Genomic DNA, 20,843 nt, shown 5'->3' on the forward strand with positions numbered 1-20,843 from the left:
TTTTTCATTTGAAATTGTAGTTTTTACCGTAGTATCTTTTGTAAACATTTTCTGAATGGCAAAGGATGTTTCCTCTTCTGTACATTTTCTAGAATGACTTTTCTCAGTATAGTACCAAGCACAGTGTTATACAGCAAAAGGTCATAATAATATATATATATATGTAAGTATAATAGCTAGGATGAACAATGTTCGGATGATCACAAAATTTATCAGCTTATATCTCTCCAAAGTAGGACAAACACTGAGAAAGAAAAACAAATAAACCTGTAAACGGTATCAGAGCCAAATGAAAGCAAAGCAAACAAAAAATACAAGATTAAAAATACTTCACGGGCAATCCCTTCGAGTCCCCTCCCACTCTGGGAGCTTTTCTGTCCTCTTAATAAATCCTGCTTTATTTAAAAAAAAAACTTCACAAAACACCTGCTATTCTTGAGGAACTTAGATGTGAAAGTTAGATATCAATCTACCTTTAAAATTGTATCATTGCTAGAAAAGGAAATAGGAACCACAATTTTTTCCTCTGTTTCATCCATATTCTCATTTAGTCTTGTACATAATTTAGAGTGTTTATAGACAGACACAAATACACATATATTCACTCATACAGTAGTTTATATTGAAACTTGCAGCAATTCAATTCAGGAGATATTTAATGAGCATCTACTACATACAAAACTTTATAAGGCTGACAAGGAGATATAAAACAACCCCTGCCCCCAAATTGCTTGTATAGCAAGAAAGAAGTAGAAGTGAGCGTACAGATAAGGGCTGGGAATCGGGGTGGAATAAATGCAGCATCCCCCAGGGACAGAACAGGGATAGTTTGTTTAAGGGGGGTCAGGGCTGTGTGTGGATCATGCCCATGTTTACTTCTTCAGCCTAAACCACCCACCGGACCTCCAGATCTGGTAGCCAGCTTTGTATTTGACCTCTCCATGGGCTTCTCAAATGTAACATGCCTAAGATGAAGTTCCTGAATTTTTCCAAGACGTGGCAGATGGCACCCTGGTTCCCCCAGATACTCATCTTGATTCCCTCCCTGTCTCTCAGCCCCAAGACCAGGTCATCCGCAGGTGTTGGCATAAACCTCACAACTCTGTTCTTATGTACATTTCTGTTGCTTCGAATTTAACCGAGCTTCCATCGTTTCTAAAAGCGCCCCAGGACTGGTCTCCCTTTTGTAATCAGCTTTCCACAGAGCTGGCAAAGTAATCTAGCTGCTGGCCACCACTATAGCCTCAACTGGTTCCTCTCTTTCTCTGAACCTCCTCTTTCCAGCTACAGTTGCCTTCTGGTAATTTCTGACACATTCTGACCTTTTTCTCTTTTTATGGACAGTTTTCACTGCTGGAAAGCCCTTCCACCTCCTCTTCACATGGCCAGCTCCTTCCCCTCTGTATGAGTTTTCTGTTCGGTGTGGCAAATTATCACACACGGAGTAGTTTAAAATGACATGCATTTCAGCCAAGTGCCATGGCTCAAGCTTGTCATCCCAGCACTTTGGGAGGCCGAGGCGAGAGGACTGCCTGAGCTCTGGGGTTCAAGACCAACCTGGGCAACTTGGTGAGACCTTGTCTCTGCAATAAATCAAAAAATAAGCCGGGCATGGTAGTCCGCACCTGTAGTTCCAGCTACTTGGAAGACTGAGGCGGAAGGATTGCCTGAGCCCAGCAGGTCAAGGCTGTGTTGGCTGTGAGTATGCCCCTACACTCCAGCCTGGGCAACAGAGTGAGGCTCTGACTCAAAAAAAAAAAAATGACATGCATATCTTCTCTTATTTTCCATGGGATAGGCATCATTCGGCTGGGTTCAGGGACTCACAGATTTCATTCAGATAGTTGGCCCGGCTGTGTTCTCATCTGGAACTCCTTAGAGTCAACCCCTCAGCTTCCAGAGACCACTCCTTCCTTATAGCAGTTCACACGACAGCTGTTGACTTCTTCAAGACCAGCTAGTGTAGAGGGTCTCTCTGTTGCTTTCATTCTCCCCCGTCAGGAAAGGCCTGGAACATCTTTAAAAGAACTCACCTGAGTATAACAGGCCCACACAGAATAATCTTTTCATTAACTCGGAGTTCACAGGCTAGGGACTTTGATTGCATCTGCAAAGTACCTACCACCTTTGTCATATTCTTTTGGTGAGAGGCACGTTATAGGTTCTACCCAGCCCAAGTGACTGGATCACCTGGGACATATACATTAGGGGGGGGAGGGCCCGCTGAGAATTCTGTCTACCATACTTTCCTCTGGCCTCCATTTACAGGTTACCTGAAGTCACTCCATCTGTGTATTAATAGGCAGTTTCTTCTCTTCATTATTCTCATCACTTCACTAATGTAGCTCTGATCACTATTTTAAATGGTGTTTTTGTTTACGTGTTGACTTGTTTATTGCCTATCTCTCCAACCACATCATTAGCCCTCTGAGTGAATGGCTCTATTTCATCTTCCTGGCATCCACTCATGTGTCTAAAATGTGGTTGGCGCTCATTAAATACTTGCAGAATGGATGCAGAAGATAGCTAGACGTCTAACACAAGAGGATCCTTCTGCTTTGTTCTCGTAGATGGAAAAATGCTAATCGTCGAATTCAGAAGAGTAGCGTTGCAAGCGTTGTCTTGGGTCTAAGCAGTGTCTGTGAGAGGGCACTGATTGCATCATGGACCCAGGAGCCGTTGCTCATGGCAATGACTATATTTAGGACAATGGTGTTCATCTCCTGGCATGTTTTATCTATGGCAGCCAGGATGAAGGGCCCAGGAGCAGTGGATGGTAGTTTTTTGCACTATAGGTGGCTCCATCATGCAAGAAATGTTCTCCATTGCCCATCTATGTGACACAGAAGTGAAAGGGCCCCGTTAAACCTGGGCCAAAGAGTGAGACTCTGTCTCTACAAAAAATCAGCCAGTCGTGGTGACATGTGCCTGCAGTCCCAGCTACTTGAGAGGTCGAGGCCGGAGGACTGCTTGAGCCTAGGAGTTTGAGGCTACAGTGATCCATGATCATGCCGCTGCACTCCAGTCTGGGCAACATAGTGAGACTCTTCCTCTAAAAGAAAACAAAAACAAAACAAAACAGGGGCCCCTCAGTACAGTTCCTGTAGTGGTGTCCAGAAGCTGGCCTGTGTTGATTCACGAGTGTTCTCATTTCTTCTCAATCAGAGTTTTGTTTTGGGTTTTCTGTTTTCTTTTTGAAAGCTAACCTTAACCAGCACATCACTGGATTCGTGGGAGCATTTAGAAATAAATTGATATTTGTGGTTGCCATATATTTCTCTTAATTTTTCTAAGATTTCTGTGAGGTAGGTACTGCTACAGATGAGTATACAGAGACTTAGACAGGTGCTGTCTTGCCCAGGGATTCTAGTATTTGAATCCAGGCCCTCTCTACTCTAGGGCATAGACTGTCTGGCTTGCCTGTCTGTCTCCGGGGGAAAGGGAGGGAGAACAGGCAGTGACAGCTTTGAGTGTATGCTTTTCTGTAAAGACAGAGGCTATTTCCTGCAGATGCTCTAAGATAGTAGTTCCTAACCAGAGATGTGCTTCAGAACTACCTGAGACTCTTTTTCCAAAGTACACATGCCCGGCTCCTCTCCCGGGGATTCTGATTCAGTAAGTCTGAGACATATGGATTTTGGAAAGTACAAACCAAAAACCACCCAGGTTATTCTGTTTTGGATCCATGGCTTGAACCACTGCTCTTATATCAAGTTTCTGGTCTTGGCCAGGCATAGTGGTTCACACCTGTAATTCTTTAGGATATCGATGTGAGAGGATCACTTGAGGCCACAAGTTGAAGACCAGCCTGAGAAATATAGCAAAACTTCATCTGTACAGAATTTTAAAATTAGCCAGACGTGATGGCACTCACCTGCGGTCCTAGCTACTTGAAAGACTGAGGTATGAGGCTCATTTGAGTTCGAGACCAGCTTGGGCAACATAGCGAGACCCCTGTCTCTTAGGAAAAAAGTTCCTATATTTATTCTTCAAGGCATCTTTTCTAGCAATGGTATTTAGGGACAGAATTCAGGTTTCCTTTTCAGTAGGGGGTGATTTTTTACATCCTGATTTATTGAAAGCCTGTTGTATTCCAGGCAGTTGTGGGAATTTCAGTGGCCTTCCAGCTGGAATAGAATGTGAGTTGCAGTATGTCAGAGATAAAGACTGGCTGTTGATCTTATGGAGGAAGAAAGCAAGGCCTTTCCTGGTTCCGGCGAGGTGTGTGCCTCACATTCTGGGAATGCGGGAGTTTTTGTGCCACCGCTAGGCTACGCTGTTCCCTCATCTGTTGGTTTGACTGTTTAGAAGCTGCTTACTTCTCTCCCTTCTTTTCTCTTAAACCCTAACAGAGGGGTGAATTCAGTCAGGTTTAGTAATCTCTGCCTGAGACCTAACTATTAATTATTCCACATGATTGGTGCCTACTGTTCCCACAATACACATATTGTATTTCTCTGTTTAGGGGAAGTTGCTTTTGCCAGCTTTCTATTGCTTTACCTAGATTCTTGGCAGTCTTTATTTTTTTATAAATAACATTGGTATGAGTTCAAAGGGAGTCACAGATAAGCGATGGCCTGCCCTTTTGACCCAACAGAAGACTCTTGAGAACTTGGGAGGTTGTAGAATGGTCACGTAAAGAAAGGAAAGGAAAGGATGGGGTAGTGTGGATTGGGAGAGAAAAAAGCGTAGAATTTGACTTAGTAGATCACAAAACATGGGCTCACGGGCTGCAACCTTTTTAAAATAATTTCTGGCTCTCTTGCTTACACTATCTGTGTTCTCTCTCAGTGAACACTTGTCTCTGCCTTCCTGGTCCATTCTTAATTCCTATATCCAAATGATGTCATCAGTTACATTACTATGCCCCTTCTTCTGAGGCCTAGGAAAACTTCCCATATTGTTGATCAGGACCAAGATCTTAAACCGCCACCCAGAACCAGGCATTTTTACTGGTTTGCTCCTATTTTCTAGCTCAGTGTTTCCCAGACTGCTTTGGGAACCACTCTTCCACAGCTCTGTAAAAGTGTTGTTTTTTTTCCTCTTTGATTAGGGTTCTCACTCTGTTGCCCAATTTGAAGAGCAGTGGCATGATCATGGCTCACCGTAGCCTTGACCTCCTAGGCTCGGCAATCCTCCCGCCCCAGTTCCCTAAGTAGTTGGGACTACAGGTGGATGGCACTACACCCAGCTGATTTTTTAAAAATTTTTTTGTAGAGATGCGATCTTGCTAAGTTGCCTGAGCTGGTCTCAAGCAACCCTCCTGCCTTGGCCTCTCAAAGAGCTGGGGTTATAGATGTGAGCCACTAAACCCGACTGAGTGTGTAAAAATGTAGTGAAAGTCCTTGGCAATGCCCTCTTTGGGGGAAATTCTGAGTATCCACTACTTTTTAAGGTTTCACTCAGAAAATCTTTCTAACTTGGTTCAACTCAGTGTTTGACTAACCTCATAGGAGCCCAGAGCACTTCAGAGGTGAGACCATGAAATATGTTGATTGAGAGTGTTGACTTTGAAACTAGACGTGGAAGTTCAAATATGGGCTCTGCCTCGCTCCCACTGCCTGAATTTGGGCCAGTTACTTTCCCTCTCTAGACTTGTTTTATCGTCTGTACAATGGGGCCAAAACATGTATCTACAATATTGTGGTGTGGATTAAATGAGATGAAGTGCTTAACAATCTACCACATAGTGAGTGTTAATTTTAAAAGTAAACCAATTAGGAAATTCTGGTCTCTGTGCTTTTGTACGCTCACCTCAGATGCACATACTTCTCACCCTTTATTTGATCACCTCACCTTGTCTTCACTTCCAGGTCTTGGACTTGGGATGTCCTTTGCCCCAATTGCCAAGCTTTTTGTTTCTTACCCCCACTGTTTAAGCAGCTACTGAAATTGCTTTAAGATCAAATTTAATCCCTAAATTATTGATACAAATTCTTCCTGAATTCTTTTTGTCCAGAATGTGATCTTCCCTGATGTCAAGTCTCTAACGATAAATTTATCTATGCATATTTGGGACTTCTCTGTTCTCTGCGTCTCTGTCTTTCTTTTCCTCCCTTTTTTCCTTTACTCTGCAGCACCCCCTCACCCTTTTCTAAGAAACATTTACTGAGAACCTGCTAAGGGCAAAGGATTGTGCTAGTTGCTGGGAATATAAAAATAATTATGACTGGGCACGGTGGCTCATGCCTATAATCCCAGCACTTTGGAAGGCTGAGGTGAGAGATTGCCTGAGCCCGCGGGTTTGAGACCAGCCTGGGCAACTTGGCAAGACCTCATCTCTACAATAAATAAAAAATGAGCCGGGCATGGTGGCACCGAGGCTGAGGCGGAAGGATCGCCAGAGCCCAGCAGGTCGAGGCTGCGGTGGCCGTGAGCATGCCACTGCACTCCAGCCTGGGCAGCAGAGTGAGACTCCAACTCAAAAAAATAATAATAATTAAGATGCGCCCTCTGGCCCAGGATGGCCCGTGCGGATGTATGAAGGATAGGACTGCATGAGAAATGTGGTGTGACAAGTCAGAGTCGCTCTGTGGGAGAAGCCCAAATCCTTTAATGTTGCTCCTCACATGTCAATTTATGTAATGTGCTCTGCTCTGCTCATCTGCTCACATTATCAGTGTTATCTATCTTGGGTCGTGAGCTCACTGGGAACACAAAGGAAGCACCTAGCATGGCCAGCACCTGGATATACAGAAGGAAAGATTTATTCAACGACCTGATGTGCATGGATATCACAAGGCCAGCAAAGAAGGGAGAACATGTACCTAACATCTGTAGAATGAAAACATTTTACATGGAGCTTGTAGATGGATGACTCTTAATTTTTTTCCAGCTCCTGTCACATATAGAGAAACTCCGAACCTCAGTGACAGATGATCTAAGTACAAGAGATTCCTACAAGAAAAGAATAGATGAGCTGGAACAGAGAGTCCAGGAGCAGAATGAGCTGATTAAAACTCAGAGACAGCAGGTGGGTCTGGCGTGACCTCGGCACTGGGATTCTTTAAGTAACATAGTTTATCCATGAACATGTGTTTTTAGTTTAGAGCATTTGTCAGTGGTATAAGATAAAGAAGGTGGAATATTTTTCCCATTGTGATTGCTTGTAAAAATAAATGCAATTAAATAAAATTTTAAGAGGTTTTTTTTTTTTTTTTTGGGTTGGAGTCTCACTCTGTTGCCCAGACTGGAGTGCAGTGGCCGCTCCCAGCCACCGCAGCCTCGCCTGCTGGGCTCCAGCGATCCTTCCGCCTCAACCTTCCAAGTAGCCGGAATTACAAGCATGCGCTACCACGCCTGGCTGATTTTTTTATTTATTGTAGAGATGAGGTCTCGCCGCCCAGGCGGGTCTCGAACCCACGGGCTCAAGCAATCCACTCACCTCAGTCTCCCAAAGGTGTGGGATTACAGGCTGAGCCACCGAGCCTGGCTAAGAGGTTTTTAAAAATACTGTAGAGCAGATATATTCAGATAGAATTCAAGATTAATTTTATTTGAAGGTAGATAAGAGTTGTGTAATTACTTTGAGAAGCAGCCAAATTCAAATGCTACTTTTATAAAACTTTTACTTTTATGCTTTTGAAGTCTATATCCTATGTCTTTGGATGATTTAGTGAAAAGGTTAATTTACTAATAAGACTATATGTCCCTTATCCAATATGTCCCTGTCTAGTTTCAAACTTATATCACTAGAAGACTGTTTTTCTTTGCAGATTGAAGATTTTACCAGTAAACAATCATTAAACACTGTCCGTGAACCCAAAGGTATGTGGACAGGTTCCCAGGACTGGAGTGACTGGGGGCCTCCCTAACTGTTCTGGGTCAGAACGTGGGCCATGCTGGTTTATGTGTGCTAAGATGGCATTCCGCTTATTATTTTAATTTGGGAGATCTGTTACCCAGAAAGTTGAAGAGTTTCAAAAATCTAAACTATCATTTAATGGTTTCATTTTTAAATCAGAATACTATTATGCACATAATACTTGTTCGGTAACCATTTACCTCTTATTTTATATGCTGTAGGACATCTGTGTGATTCAAAGCACAGGATCTGGAGGCAGACCAGGTTCAACTCCTATGTCTGGCACTTAATAGTTCTGTGAATCTCTGCCTCAATTTTCTCAGCTCTAAATTGGGAATATTAATAGTGTCTTAATCTGTTTTCTGCTGCTATAATAGAATACCACAGAAACTTTATAAGGAACCAGTTTCTGGAGGCTGTGAAGTCCAAGAGCATGGCGCCGGTATTTGGCGAGGATCATCCCATGGCAAAGGATGGCCAGACAGAGAGGGAAATAGGGATAAGCTAATACTTTTTATCAGGAACTCACTCCCACCACTGTTGCCATATAACACTGTTACAATGGCAATTACATTTCAAGTTTTAGCATGTTGTAGGGAACATGCAAACCATAGCAGATAGTAACTACATCATAGGTTTGTTATGAGGATTAAATGGCACAATGCACATGAAGTACACTTGTTAAGCCCTCATTAGAGTTAGGTATTATTATTATTATTATTTGAGTTGGAGTATCATTCCATCACCCAGGCTGAAGTGCGGTGGCATGTTCACAGCCACCCCAGCATCAACCTGCTGGGCTCTAGTGATCCTTCCACCTCAGCCTTCCAAGTAACTGGAACTACAGGCATGTACTACCATGCCCGGCTAATTTTTTGACTTATTGTAGAGACAAGGTCTCATCATGTTGCCCAGGTGTGTCTTGAACCTGCAGGCTCAGGCAGGCCTCTCACCTCGGCCTCCCAAAGTGCTGGGATTACAGGCTTGAGCTACTGTGCCCGGCCGGGTGTTATTATTAAACTCTTAATTATTCTAAAGTGCTGTAAAGGCTTGCTGTGTTAGTCTCAATTGTGGTAGTTTGGGAGTTAAAGATTTGTTCTAAGTATGGGGAGGAGTATACAAAAGATGCTACTATTGGTAGCCCACCCATTTCTGCATCATTCAAGAGCTAGACTAGGGTGGGTTGTGGTGGCTCACACCTGTATATCATGCAGACACTGAATGAAGTGAAGTGGGAGGATTGTTTGAGGCCAAGAGTTTGAGACCAATCTGGGGGATATATTGCAGCCCTGTCTGTACAAAGTATGACAAAAATTAGCTGAATGTGGTGGCATGCACCTGTAGGCCTGGTTACTCAAGAGGCTGAGGCAGGAGAAATTATTGAGACCAGGATTTCAAGGGTGCAGTGAGCTAAGATAGTGCGACTGCACTCCATCCTGGGCTGGATGAGGCCCTTTCTCAAAAAAAAAAAAAAAAAATTAGTGATAGATCAGAAAGGAGACTAATAGCCACAGGCTGAGGTTCTCATAGTTCCCTAAAAGTTGCCTTCTGCCTGGTCTTCCCAGTGATTCCAGTCTTGGTTGCTGCATGTCTCAGGTTGTGAGGGAATCTTTGTCTTCTTGAAGGATGCCAACTAGGGATTGGTACCAGGGTATATGAACTGGGTTTCCTCCCTCTTGTTTTGAGATGAGGGTTGGGGAAAGAGGATTTGTGGTTCCTTTTAACTTCTCTTTAAATAGCAGGAGCTCAGGTAGGAGGGAATACCTGTATAATCACTTAGGTATCATAAATATTTGACTGAAAAGCAATTCTAGGAAAAATTTAACTTTAAGAAGATTTATGTTCAACATTTATTCTTTTGAATGAGGCATTATATCTTGGTACATTTCATTCATTATTTTTCTGGAATAGAAAATTAGGATAAGAGCTATCAACATTTAATTCATAGCTTGTAATTTTTTTTTGTTAATTAATTTTTTTTTTTTTTTGTCATTTCAGGGACTCGTTTAGCCTGGCAAACTTTTGAATCTAAGCCAGCTGCCCCAGCTGTACCTAGTAAGTTTCTATAATAGGTTCAGGGCTCTGAAGGTAACCTTAAAATGCTAAAACAAAACATGACTTTTAGTTACTATTTTTAGAGACTGTTCTTCCAAAACCAATGTATTTAGAGATTGCGTCAGTGATGTATTTAGATTCTTACCTTTGACCTAGTTCTAAAACTCAAGACTGTAACTGTCCGTGTGATTTTGTGGTGATTTTGATTAGCCATTGCTACTGTTTTGCAAGTTATCTAAAAAGGAATGACTAAAAATTTGGGGGGATCACTCCAGGTTATAGTTTTAGATTTCCCAAAGTCATGCTCTGTGCAGCGATGTGACTCCATGTGGTGGCCTTCATGTTTTGGGTCTGTTGAGATGCTTGCGGCCGCAGGCTTTGAACAGCTGTCCTATATGTCCCTGTTTGTAATCAGCTTGACCATCTTGTCTCATCTCCCACAGCTGTCAAGATTCAGCAGCAGACCAAAAACACACAATGTTTGCAGTTTAGAAATGGACAGATTTTTTTAAAATAATAGTTAAATAGTGGAATTATTTTTACTTCCATTTAGGAAAGAGCAAGAGAGAGGAAAGAAGTGTGAGTGGAGAAAGTAAGGGAGGGGCGATGGTGATCACAAGGGGACAGGTAGACATGCCATGCGTACAGGGATCTGACCATGAGGGTACTGTGGACTCATGCTGGCCACGGAGAGATGACACCACTTACTTGGGCCCAGGAATCACGAGAGGCCTGTGTAGTGACCAAAGGACATTCATGAGCATGTTCACGGCAGTTTCGGCCTGCTGGACTCAGGCGATCCTTCTGCTTCAGCCTTTCAAATAGCTGGAACTATAGGTGCATGCTACCACGTCTGGCTAATTTTTTAAAAATTTATTATACAGATGAGGTCCCTCCATGTTGCCTAGGCTGGTCTCGAACCCCTGGGCTCGGGCAGTCTTCTCACCTCCACCTCCCAAAGTGCTGGGATTACAGGTATGAGCCACCATGCCCAGCCAATACTGATAATTTTAACCATCCAGACTTCTCAGGTGCTTCTCGAAGCCTCAGATGTTGCTTCTTGAAGCTGAAGTGGTGGGAGGGAAGAGGGATTTTAAGTGCCAAGAGTGGGTTGAGGAGGAGAAGTTGCACTCATATCTTATGAAATAAAGAGGAAAAAAAACACATTTCAGAGAAGAACTGAAAGGTTCAAGACTACATAATTTGAACAAAAAAAATCTTTAATCTTCATCAGCTGAATAAACCCAAATATACAAGCAAGAAGCAAAAATACCAAGGTTATATTGAGTTAGGGTGGTTTTCTTCAAATGGGGTATGCAAAAATATCTATTGGAATATGGGAAAGAAATTATTAGAAGTTCTTTTTTTTATTAAAAAGTTCATCCTTTTAAGTTTTTCAAACTTTTGTGTTTTAAAGTTAGTACTTGGTATTTGTATTATCATATATGTAAAATTTATTTAAATGAATGTGTATGTCAAGGATATCTTTTACTGATTGGGGCATATGGTCAAAAAATTTGTATGCCACTGGCTTTAGAACATTCCAGGAAAAAAAAATAGGTCTATTGACCTGTATGTAGGAATCCCTTCACACATGGGGCGTTCATGCTTCATGACAAATAGGCAAGAGGGTGGCTGGCATGTCCCCGTTCATCCTCCCAGCGTGGAAAAGGATTTAAGAATCAAGGTTCTGATGACGGCAGGGAAGAGGGACGTTCTCATCACTTAAAAGAAAACACACGCACTCTAAAGTTTAAAGTCAGAAAATGTAAATCATAAAGTGAAAGACAAGCTGGGCTCGGTGGCTCAGCCTGTAATCTCACGCCTTTGGGAGGCTGAGATGAGTGGATTGCCTGAGCCCGCGGGTTCAAGACCCGCCTGGGCAGCGAGACCTCATCCCTACAATAAAAAAAAAAAAAAAGAAATCATACAGTGAAAGACAATTTAGGAGCTGTGCAATAAATAATCAGACGAATAACCAGTAAAATGAAGAATTTGTAGTGCCTAATGTAAGGCAGATATAGTTGACCCTACCAGTCTGTACCCTTGGTGATTTAGATGCTAGTCAGTCATTCCAGACCTGATTTACTACCCTTCCATAATATGGGAGTGAATTCTGTAGTTTAGGAAGAAGACACTGTTGTGATCAATTTTAGAGAGATCAGATCCTTTGATTCTATAACTGGAATAATACCTAGATCAGGGGTTGTTAATGTTCTTTTTTTTTTCTTCTGTAAATGGCTAGATGATGACTATTTTAGGCTTCACAGACTAGATGGCCTGTTTTACAACTACTCAACTTTGCTGTTCAATTGCAGAATCAGCCATACACAATACTTAAGTGAATGGTCTTGGCTGTGTTCCAGTGGGCGGTAGTTTGCCAAACCTTGATCTAGATCATATAAGTTGCAAGTGGGTTTGAAGGCCATATTTCCAAATTATTAGCAATTTACAAACATAGGAGTTTAGCATTTCACCAGTCACCATTGTAAAGACAAAAAAAAAAAAAATGTATGCCTATGGAGGCAGCTGAGGTTTGTGGTCAGTATTTTTCAGGACAGGTTTAAAATTAAAAGTTTATCTTAATAATATAGAAAAAGTGGTAGTAAATTAACAGATCAGTATTGTTAGTGGAAACAAACTGGACAAATAAATAGTCCAGATAGGACTCTCAGGTTAGAATTGTCAAATATCGGAAGGGAGGCTATACTAATTTTCTGAGAAATTTAAAATAGCATGCAGTCTTACTTAAATTGGGTAAACCCTTCCCTCAAAGCTGTAGCTAAATTAATACATTTGCATGGTGTCTTCCAGCCCAGTGATTAAAGTACTTTTCAAAATTGATTTATTATAGGACAGATGTAATGGCTCACTCCTGTAATCCCAGCACTTTGGGAGGTGGAGGCAGGAGGATTGCTTGAGTCCAGGAGTTCGAGATCAGCCTGGGCAACATAATGAGACCTTGTCTCTTAAAAAAAAAAAAAAAAAAAAGGTTTATTGTACTGTTGGGAGCCAGCCACAGAGGCCTACTGAGTGTTAGGGATCAGGAAGGGCCGTTGACCCCGAGACCACTAGGATGTATTTGGGAGCTGTTGACCCATTTTCTCTCTCTTTTTTTATTTGGCACAAGCTATCAGGAAAGGCTCTAGTTGGCTCTAACAGAAAACTCTTGAGACCGAAACGTACACAGCTAAACCTGGGAGTCTATTGTTCCCATTTTCCACGGCTTATGGTCTTTTGCTTTATCACAGTTTAAGTTTGACTTTGAGTCACATTGAGGAGCCTTAGTACAGGTCACAGGTTCTCTTGATGTGACTTTCAGAAATTTATAGATACAGGTTTTAGAAAATAGTTTATATAGACTAAGAAAATTTTAGTAACCATTTTATTGTAGAAGTGTGGTTAGTTCAGTTTGATTTAGGGGGGGCCAGTGAAGTTTGTATTAGGCCTGCTGGTGCTAGGAGAGAGTAACCATGGCACCAACTGTTTTATAGAAACCAGTCTGAATTAGCATAGAATAGTAAAAGACAATATATCATTATGTTGGTTTTAGGTGTAAGTATTGAACGATGTTATGTAGCTATAAACAAGGGTACATAGAAACTGGATAAGAACTTCATGTTTTTCTTCATGTTTAAAAAATACATCTGCTTGAGAGTGGGGGGTGTCCTCTGTGCACCTGGACCTGGTCATGTGAAAGGTACATGCTACCTTTTGTGTAACCATAACAGCAGGAGTTCCTGTGATAATAACTTTGCAGAGTTTGGGGATAAAAGCCCTGGGATTACACCCATTAAATGGCTTCTGGTCACTTGAGCAGGAGTTCCAGTCTCTTTCTTTCTCCCCCCTTTCTTTCTCTTTATATCTATCCCTCCAGTTTAAATCGCTGATGCTGTCACACCGCCAGAGACCTCCGATCCCTGCAGGGGCAGGACCCCTGCATTGTACATAGATGTTCACTGCAGCATTATTCATAATAACCAAAAAGTGGAAAACAACCTACGTGTCCATCAACTAATGAATAGATAAATAAAATGTGGTCGGTTCATGCAGTGGAATTTGGCCATAAAAATACATGCTGATAGCCTACATTCTAGAACATGGATGAACCTTGAAACGTGATGTTGAGTAAAGACAGCTAGGTGCAAGGGACCACATATTACATGATTTCATTTACTATGTGAAATGTCTAGAATAGGCAAATTCGTAGAGACCGAAAGTAGATTAATTGTTGTCTTGGGCTGTGTAGGGGGTGAGAAATGAGGTGTGATGGCTAATAGGTGGTACAGGTATTTTGGGGGTGGTGGTGATGAAAATGTTGTAAAATTAGATTGTAGTTATGGTTACACAGCTCTGCGAACATACTGAAAACCACTGAATCGTATATTTTTAAAGGGAAATTTTATCTCAATAAAGCTGTTATTAAAAATTAGTGTAGGTTAGTTGTGTAATGTCTTTGTCACTTGAAATACTCGTCCCTTATGGTCTTTATATATCTTGTCTAAGTAGAGGAATCTTTGGTTGTCATCATGTCTGGATGCTTATGTTTTAATTATGGAAACGATGAGCTTTTTCCTTTTTATGCTGTTTCAGTTAATGCTCCAGCCCCGCAGACTTTGGAAGCTAAATCAAGTCTAACTATGGCACATGGTAAGTTTCAGCAGTAAGTCAGAGTTTTATGTGCAGTTGCTACCCTGAGTTAGATAACTTATTAACCGAAAGTGCTTCTGTGGGGGTAATTATGTAAAATAGGAAACATTATAGTGATTGCAAAACAGTTATTAAAACTGCAGTCTTCATGTGTAATACTGTTGTACACTGAACATACCTACAAGAGTCAAAACTTATAAAATGTGTATGAAGCTGGACTCACAAACAGAGATTTTTAACCTTGAATAGTACTTTATTTATGATTTTTGTGGACAGTAGTGGTTATTGGGCTAGAATGAGAGTGACCTGCTACTTGACCAGCCAACCAGCACATGCTGCAGGGCATAGGTGGTTGTTTTTTTAACTTTCAGTGTGGGAGCAGGTCACCTTTTTCTAAACAAACAACTTCAACAGCTGGCTGGGAAAATCTAGAGAAGACATGTGATGGAAACCAAAGGAAATAAGTAGGAACCACTGGATGAAATCACTGCCAGGATTCAGTTCTTGGACCAGATCAAAAGGGGTTAATTATTATGTAAACCAATAGATGGGGTGGATATTTGTGGCCATATTTCACCATTTATACAATCAAAGTACGCAAAGTTTTCACAGTATGTTTTAAAATATGATGTTTTCTTGTGGTTTGCTGTATTTTACAAATGAATGAAGATGGAAGGAGGACCATCATTTCCCTGTTGCACTTACAAATGCCTGGGGATCTAACTATTACTTCACTTCACTTTCATTTTTGACTTATTAAAAGGTTAGATTCAGCTGGGCGTGGTGGTTCGTGCATGTAATCCCAGAACTTTGGGAGGCAGAGGTAAGAGGCTTGCCCCAACCCAGGAGTTCGAGACCAACCTGGGCAACTTGGCAAGACATCGTCTCTACAAAAAAATCAAAAAATTAGCCAGGTGTAGTAGTGCACACCTACAATTCCAGCTACTTGGAAGGCTGAGGTGGAGGATCGCCTGAGCCCAGTTGGTGAAGACTGCCATAGCCTTGAGTGTGTCACTATATTCCAGACTGGGCGACAGAGTGAGATTCCAACTCAAAAAAAAAAAAAAAAAAAGAAAGAAAAGATTCGACTGAAAAGTTAGACTTAAATCCATGATCTAAATGATCATTTTGTTGTGACATTTTGTCTTCATATGTGTGAAGATCTTTGGAAAAAAATCCCGATCCTTTTTACTGACTCATGAAGTGTTTATTACAACTTATTTGTTTTTTCTAAGATCATTTGAAGTGGACCAATTTTCTAGAGTATGTGATCACAATATGTAACGTATAAATTCTCCACATATTGAATATTCTTATTTACAACTGTTTAGAGTACACAGTTTTTTCCCTTTGGGCCAGTAATAGATAAGATGTATGTTGGATGTATACATTTTCTTTAGTATTGAATATACAAGAAAATTATCTATGGCAATCATTTTCTGTTCATATTAGTTTATGTACAGTCTAATATCTGTTGCCTTTTTAGGGTTGATTTCTGCAAAGCATTGCTGGCCACTTCTCTTGGACTTCAACAGTGCATTTTGGTTTATTTTACTTTTTTCAAAACGTTGTTATTGTTAGCCTTCTCTATGATACTATGCAAGGTCCATATTTTCTTTGTTGTATATTTTTGCTTTAAAATGAGGGACATACCGAGTAGGTATGATAAGCTGTCTGGGGTTTAATTCAAGGGTCTTGACAAAGCTATCATTTCTAAAGCACGTGTTCCACATGGACTTTGCCCTGATTGGCTCAGAGCTTCACAAATCAGTCATGCCCCCTTCCTGGCATCTGCTGGGATTGAAATGCTAATTTTAAATACCAGTCAGACCTGGCATGGAGCCCACAGCCCTTGGATGTGGATCAAAGCTGATTTGTGAGCATCTCAGTGGGCAAGAGCTAGGAGGAGACTTGGCCAGGGCCCACCAACATCCCCCTCCCTGCCAGGCCAGCTCCCCCTGGGTGGTGAGGAGCAGTGAGGTTAATCAGGGATTGCCGAATGTTAATTAGTCCAATTACCCTCCGTTCTTTGTTCCGTCTCAAAGCTTGTAGAGGTTCTTTTTTTGAGTCGGAGTCTCATTCCATCACCAAGACTGGAGTACAGTGGTGTGATCACAGCTTACCACAACCTCGACCTTCTGGACTCAGGTGATCCTTCTGCCTCAGCTTCCTGAGTAGCTGGGACTACAGGCGTGTGCCACTACACCCAGCTAGTTTTTGCTTTTTAAAAAAAAAAATAGAGATGAGGTCTTGCTATGTTGCCTAGGTTGGTCTCAAACTCCGGGGCTCGAGCAGTTCTCCCACCTTGGCCTCCCAAAGTACTAGATTACAGGCATGAGCTGCTGCGCTGGGCTCTGTTAAGGTTCTTCACCATGAAAAGTGTCATGATTAAATCTTACGTCAGGTTTCCTGGGAAACAGAGGTTTACAGGCGGGAGGTGTACTGTAGGGTGCCCTTGGACAGCACCTGTGAGGGAAGCAGGACTGGGCAAAGGGGACGCTGAACCCAGACACAGCTGTGGTGGAGACCTCAGATAACCCTGCTTGAGAACTGCAGAACCAGAATAGGTACTGCGGATTGTCCTCCACTGAGGTGGATGGACTGTTGCCCCCTGCATTGGTCCATCATCAGACAGGGGCGGCCCCAAGGAGAGGGTGGGCTGCCCCCTGCAGAGGAGGGCAATGTGTGAAAGGGACTCACTGAGCTGCCGGGAGCCAACATGGCCAGCCCTTCTGTCCTGAGGTAGGTAAAAATGGGAACTCCAATAATTCCTGGGCTTGTGACTTTGCTATATAAGCTGAACATTCTAGACAGTAAGTTCTGATTTCTAAGGCAGTCGATAGGATGAAACATGTTTTCTGGCAAAAAATAAACAATTATGCTGAATTGCTATCCACCTCTGTAAGTTTTTCCTGGTAAAAACCTCCAAGACATTTTTAGTAGTATTTTCACCACTGGAGAACACTTTGCTCATGAGGTTGTGGCTACAGAGTGGTATTACAACTCTCAGAAAATAAAGTGTACTTTGTTGTTGATGAACGGACCCCTATGCCAATTGCTTCAGTTGCCTGGCCTGAAAACATGGCCCCCTTATTGAGTGATAAGGTAAAATGACCGTTGTCCTTTAGCAGTGAGTATGCAAAATCATTTTTTTTTCCTAAATTCTGTGGTCACTGGTAAGTTCTGCCTACATGTAAAGCTCTCCTTTAATTTGGTCTATAAATTGAGAGGGGTTTATGTATGCCTGACTTTAATCGTATAGCTAGCACAAAGGCCACAAAAACTGGAAGTTAAGAATGAGAAAGCTGCCCTGAGCCTTTAAGCCTGTCACGACTTTCAAAAGGCGGAAACATTTTTATTTGACTTTATTCTATTTGGCTCTCAAAGTAAATCTAACATAGCCCATCAGTTCAAGCAGCAGTTTATTGGCGAATACATGACACCATCTTAGACACCACTGGCCCAAACAGTGTTGCAGAAATGGAAATGGAGACCATTGAAAGGAAGCCTCAGTGTAGCGGCATTCCACCTTCTGAACAAGAATGGGTCTGATCCCTGTCAGGTGGCCATGCTTGCACAATCACAAGGGGAGATGTTTGAATGTGCTGACTGTAGTTCCTAGTTGTCAATTCTGGAAGCTTTCAGGACATCTTTCTTTTTTATTTAAAATTTAAAATTTAGATTTGGGGGTACACATGCATTGTTTGTTACTTGGGCATATTGTGTACTGGTGGGGTTTGGGCTTCTGGTGTCCCTCATTCCCCAAATAGTGAACATTGTACCCAACAGGTAGCTTTTGAGCCCTCGCCCCTTTCCACCTTCCCCTTTTGGTTGTCCCCAGGGTCTGTTATTTTCATCTTAATGTCCATGAGAACCATTGTTTAGCTCTCACATATAAGTGAGAATATGTGGTGTTTGGTTTTCTGTTTCTGAGTTAGTTCACTTAGGATAATGGCCTCCAGTTCCGTCTATGTTGTGGCAAAGGACATGATTTTGTTCTTTTTTTATGACTGTGTAGTGTTCCATGGTGCTTATATACCACATTTTCTTTAATCCAGTAAACTGTTGATGGACACTTGAGTTGGTTCCATGACTTTGCTGTTGTTAATTATACTACAATGAACATACAAATGCAGGTGTCGTTTTTACGTAATGATTTCTTTTCTTTTGGAAAAATTCCCAGTAGTGGATTGCTGGGTCGAATGGTAGTTCTGTTTTTAGTTCTTTGAGAAATCTCCACCCTGTTTTCCATAGAGGTTGTACTATTTTGCATTCCCGCCAGCAGTGTATTGAGAGTTCACTTTTCTCCACATTCATGCCAAGTCTGTTGTTGTTTGACCTTTTCATGATAGCCATTCTGACTGGTATGAGAAGATATCTCATTGTGATTTTAATTTGCATTTCTCTGATGATTAGTAATGTTGAGCATTTTTCTTATGTTTGTTGGCTGCTTGTATATCTTCTTTTGAGAAGTGTCTATTCACATCCTTTGCCCACTTCTTAATGGAGTTGTTTATTTTTTTCATGTTGAGTTGCTTGAGTTCTTTGTAGATTCTGGATATTAGTCCCTCATCTGGGGCATCAGGAGAGTCTTTAGTGAATGCTTCCTAGAGAGGTGTTAACATGCCACTTGTAATTATATCATTTTTCCAGGAGTGATCCTTCCATTCCTGCCTTCCTTTCTTCATGGACTCCTGGGCAATAGTTACGGGCCATTCCCTTGTGCAAGGCACGAGAGAGATACAGAAATGAATCAAAACCAAAGTATATCCTTAAGGAACTTACAGTCTATAATGGAGACCAAATGCTTGTAATATGGTGTAAGGTGAGAACTATGATAAACAAAACGGGTATCCAGGCAAGGGAGAGATTTTCTCCATTTGGGGGACTCTGGGAAGACTTCCTGGAGCAGCTGGCATTTGGCCATTTGAGCTGAGTGGGAGGTGAGCATGCCGGGATGGCATCATAGGCAAAGCAGACAGAAGGAAAAGATAGCAGGAAAGCACAAGGGGTGAATTGACGGTGCAGAGTAATTACTTGGCAGAGCATAGTTAATGCAGAAAAGCTCTGAGGGAAATTAGGTTGGTTGAGGACATTCACAGCAGCTCTTGGGTGCTGGTTTATAGCTGTCCAGGGTTGTTTTGGGGGCCGTGTGTAGCCACTGAATGTTCTTGAGTTCTGGCTTGCAGAATTACAGAGCTGGGCTCCAGGAAACTTGGACTAACTAGAGTGTGTCCAAGCTGGAGAGACCAGCTGGGGATTTTGGTGATTGTGGACATGAGATTCCTCCCCTGGGAGTCGGGGTTGTGGTGAGGAGACCAGAGAAGAGGGAATGAACGGAAAAGCTTTAGTGGAATTGGTGAAAAGGTTGAGCAAATGATTGTGAGCCAGGGCCAGGGACATGTCAGAGTGTGGTGAGCTTTGATGATGAGTGGACAGTGGTGCCATTTGGAGAAGTCAGGAAGATAAGCCCAGCAAGCGCCAATAGGGAGGCATCATTGCTTCGTGTCCAAGAGCCTGGACTTGGAAGCAGACAGTCTGGATTTGTAGCCTCCTGAACTCATGAAGCCACGGGCTTAGGTGAGCAGAGAGAACAATAATGGCTACTTCAGTGGGCTGTTGTGAGGATCCAGAGATGCACAAGCCACTGAATACGCACTGACAAGTGTTCGCTTCTAGGGTAAGGAGATGAAATCCAGTCAGAAGTCAGCCAGTGGGGAAAAGGGCTAGGAAGAGGTCCAGGAGCCTTTCTTCTGGATGTTGACATAGGGATTTTCTGGAAACCACTGGCAAGTTCACTGGAGACTCAAACCCCAGAGTGTTTTAGCACTCACCCTAGAGTTCTCGGCTCAGAACGGGAACCGGAGCATTTAGAGGCTAGACTGATATTTTACAAAGCCCATGTAGGATGTCAGCCTGCTTGTTTGGGGAGCTAGGGTTTGGTATCCTCACTTCCTCAGCCCTTGTTATGGGTGTCAGGTTCAGGAACCCATCCTCTCCCAGAACTTCTTTGCAGAAAAAAACAGGTCAGAACTTTGGCACTTTATCCTGACTCTAGAGGAATAAGTCATGGGTGTATTCCTGCAGTATGCCTGCGGTGTTAATAAATATATGTGTGATGATTGGCAACATTTTTCTCATAACCTTATTTTTGTCATTTTCATATAGTAAGATAAAATACAAGCTATGTGACTTTTCAAAAACTGAAATTAGTAGCCGGGCTCGGTGGCTCTGCCTGTAATCCCGCGCTTTGGGAGGCTGAGGTGAGTGGATTGCCTGAGCCCACGGGTTCAAGACCTGCCTGGGCAACTTGGTGAGACCTCATCTCTACAAT

At 42.2% G+C, this 20,843-nt stretch overlaps 1 protein-coding gene across 4 annotated transcripts in view; it reads left to right on the top strand.

Moving 5' to 3' along the window:
• The window catches only part of DZIP1 (DAZ interacting zinc finger protein 1), an 85,304-nt gene that overhangs the window by 31,581 nt on the left and 32,880 nt on the right, over nt 1–20,843 (top strand). For 3 of the 4 annotated variants that reach the window (XM_021705971.1, XM_021705972.1, XM_021705974.1), the window contains exons 7-10: nt 6,836–6,973; nt 7,716–7,767; nt 9,803–9,859; nt 14,453–14,509. In XM_021705971.1, the coding sequence (XP_021561646.1) occupies nt 6,836–6,973; nt 7,716–7,767; nt 9,803–9,859; nt 14,453–14,509 (304 nt within the window). The remainder of the gene's footprint in view (nt 1–6,835; nt 6,974–7,715; nt 7,768–9,802; nt 9,860–14,452; nt 14,510–20,843) is intronic. The other variant, XM_021705975.1, reaches the window with a different exon arrangement.

The sequence above is a fragment of the Carlito syrichta genome, unplaced genomic scaffold (genome assembly GCF_000164805.1).
Source record: "Carlito syrichta isolate Samal-C Ts95f unplaced genomic scaffold, Tarsius_syrichta-2.0.1 Scaffold314864, whole genome shotgun sequence".
Taxonomy (NCBI): Eukaryota; Metazoa; Chordata; class Mammalia; order Primates; family Tarsiidae; genus Carlito; species Carlito syrichta.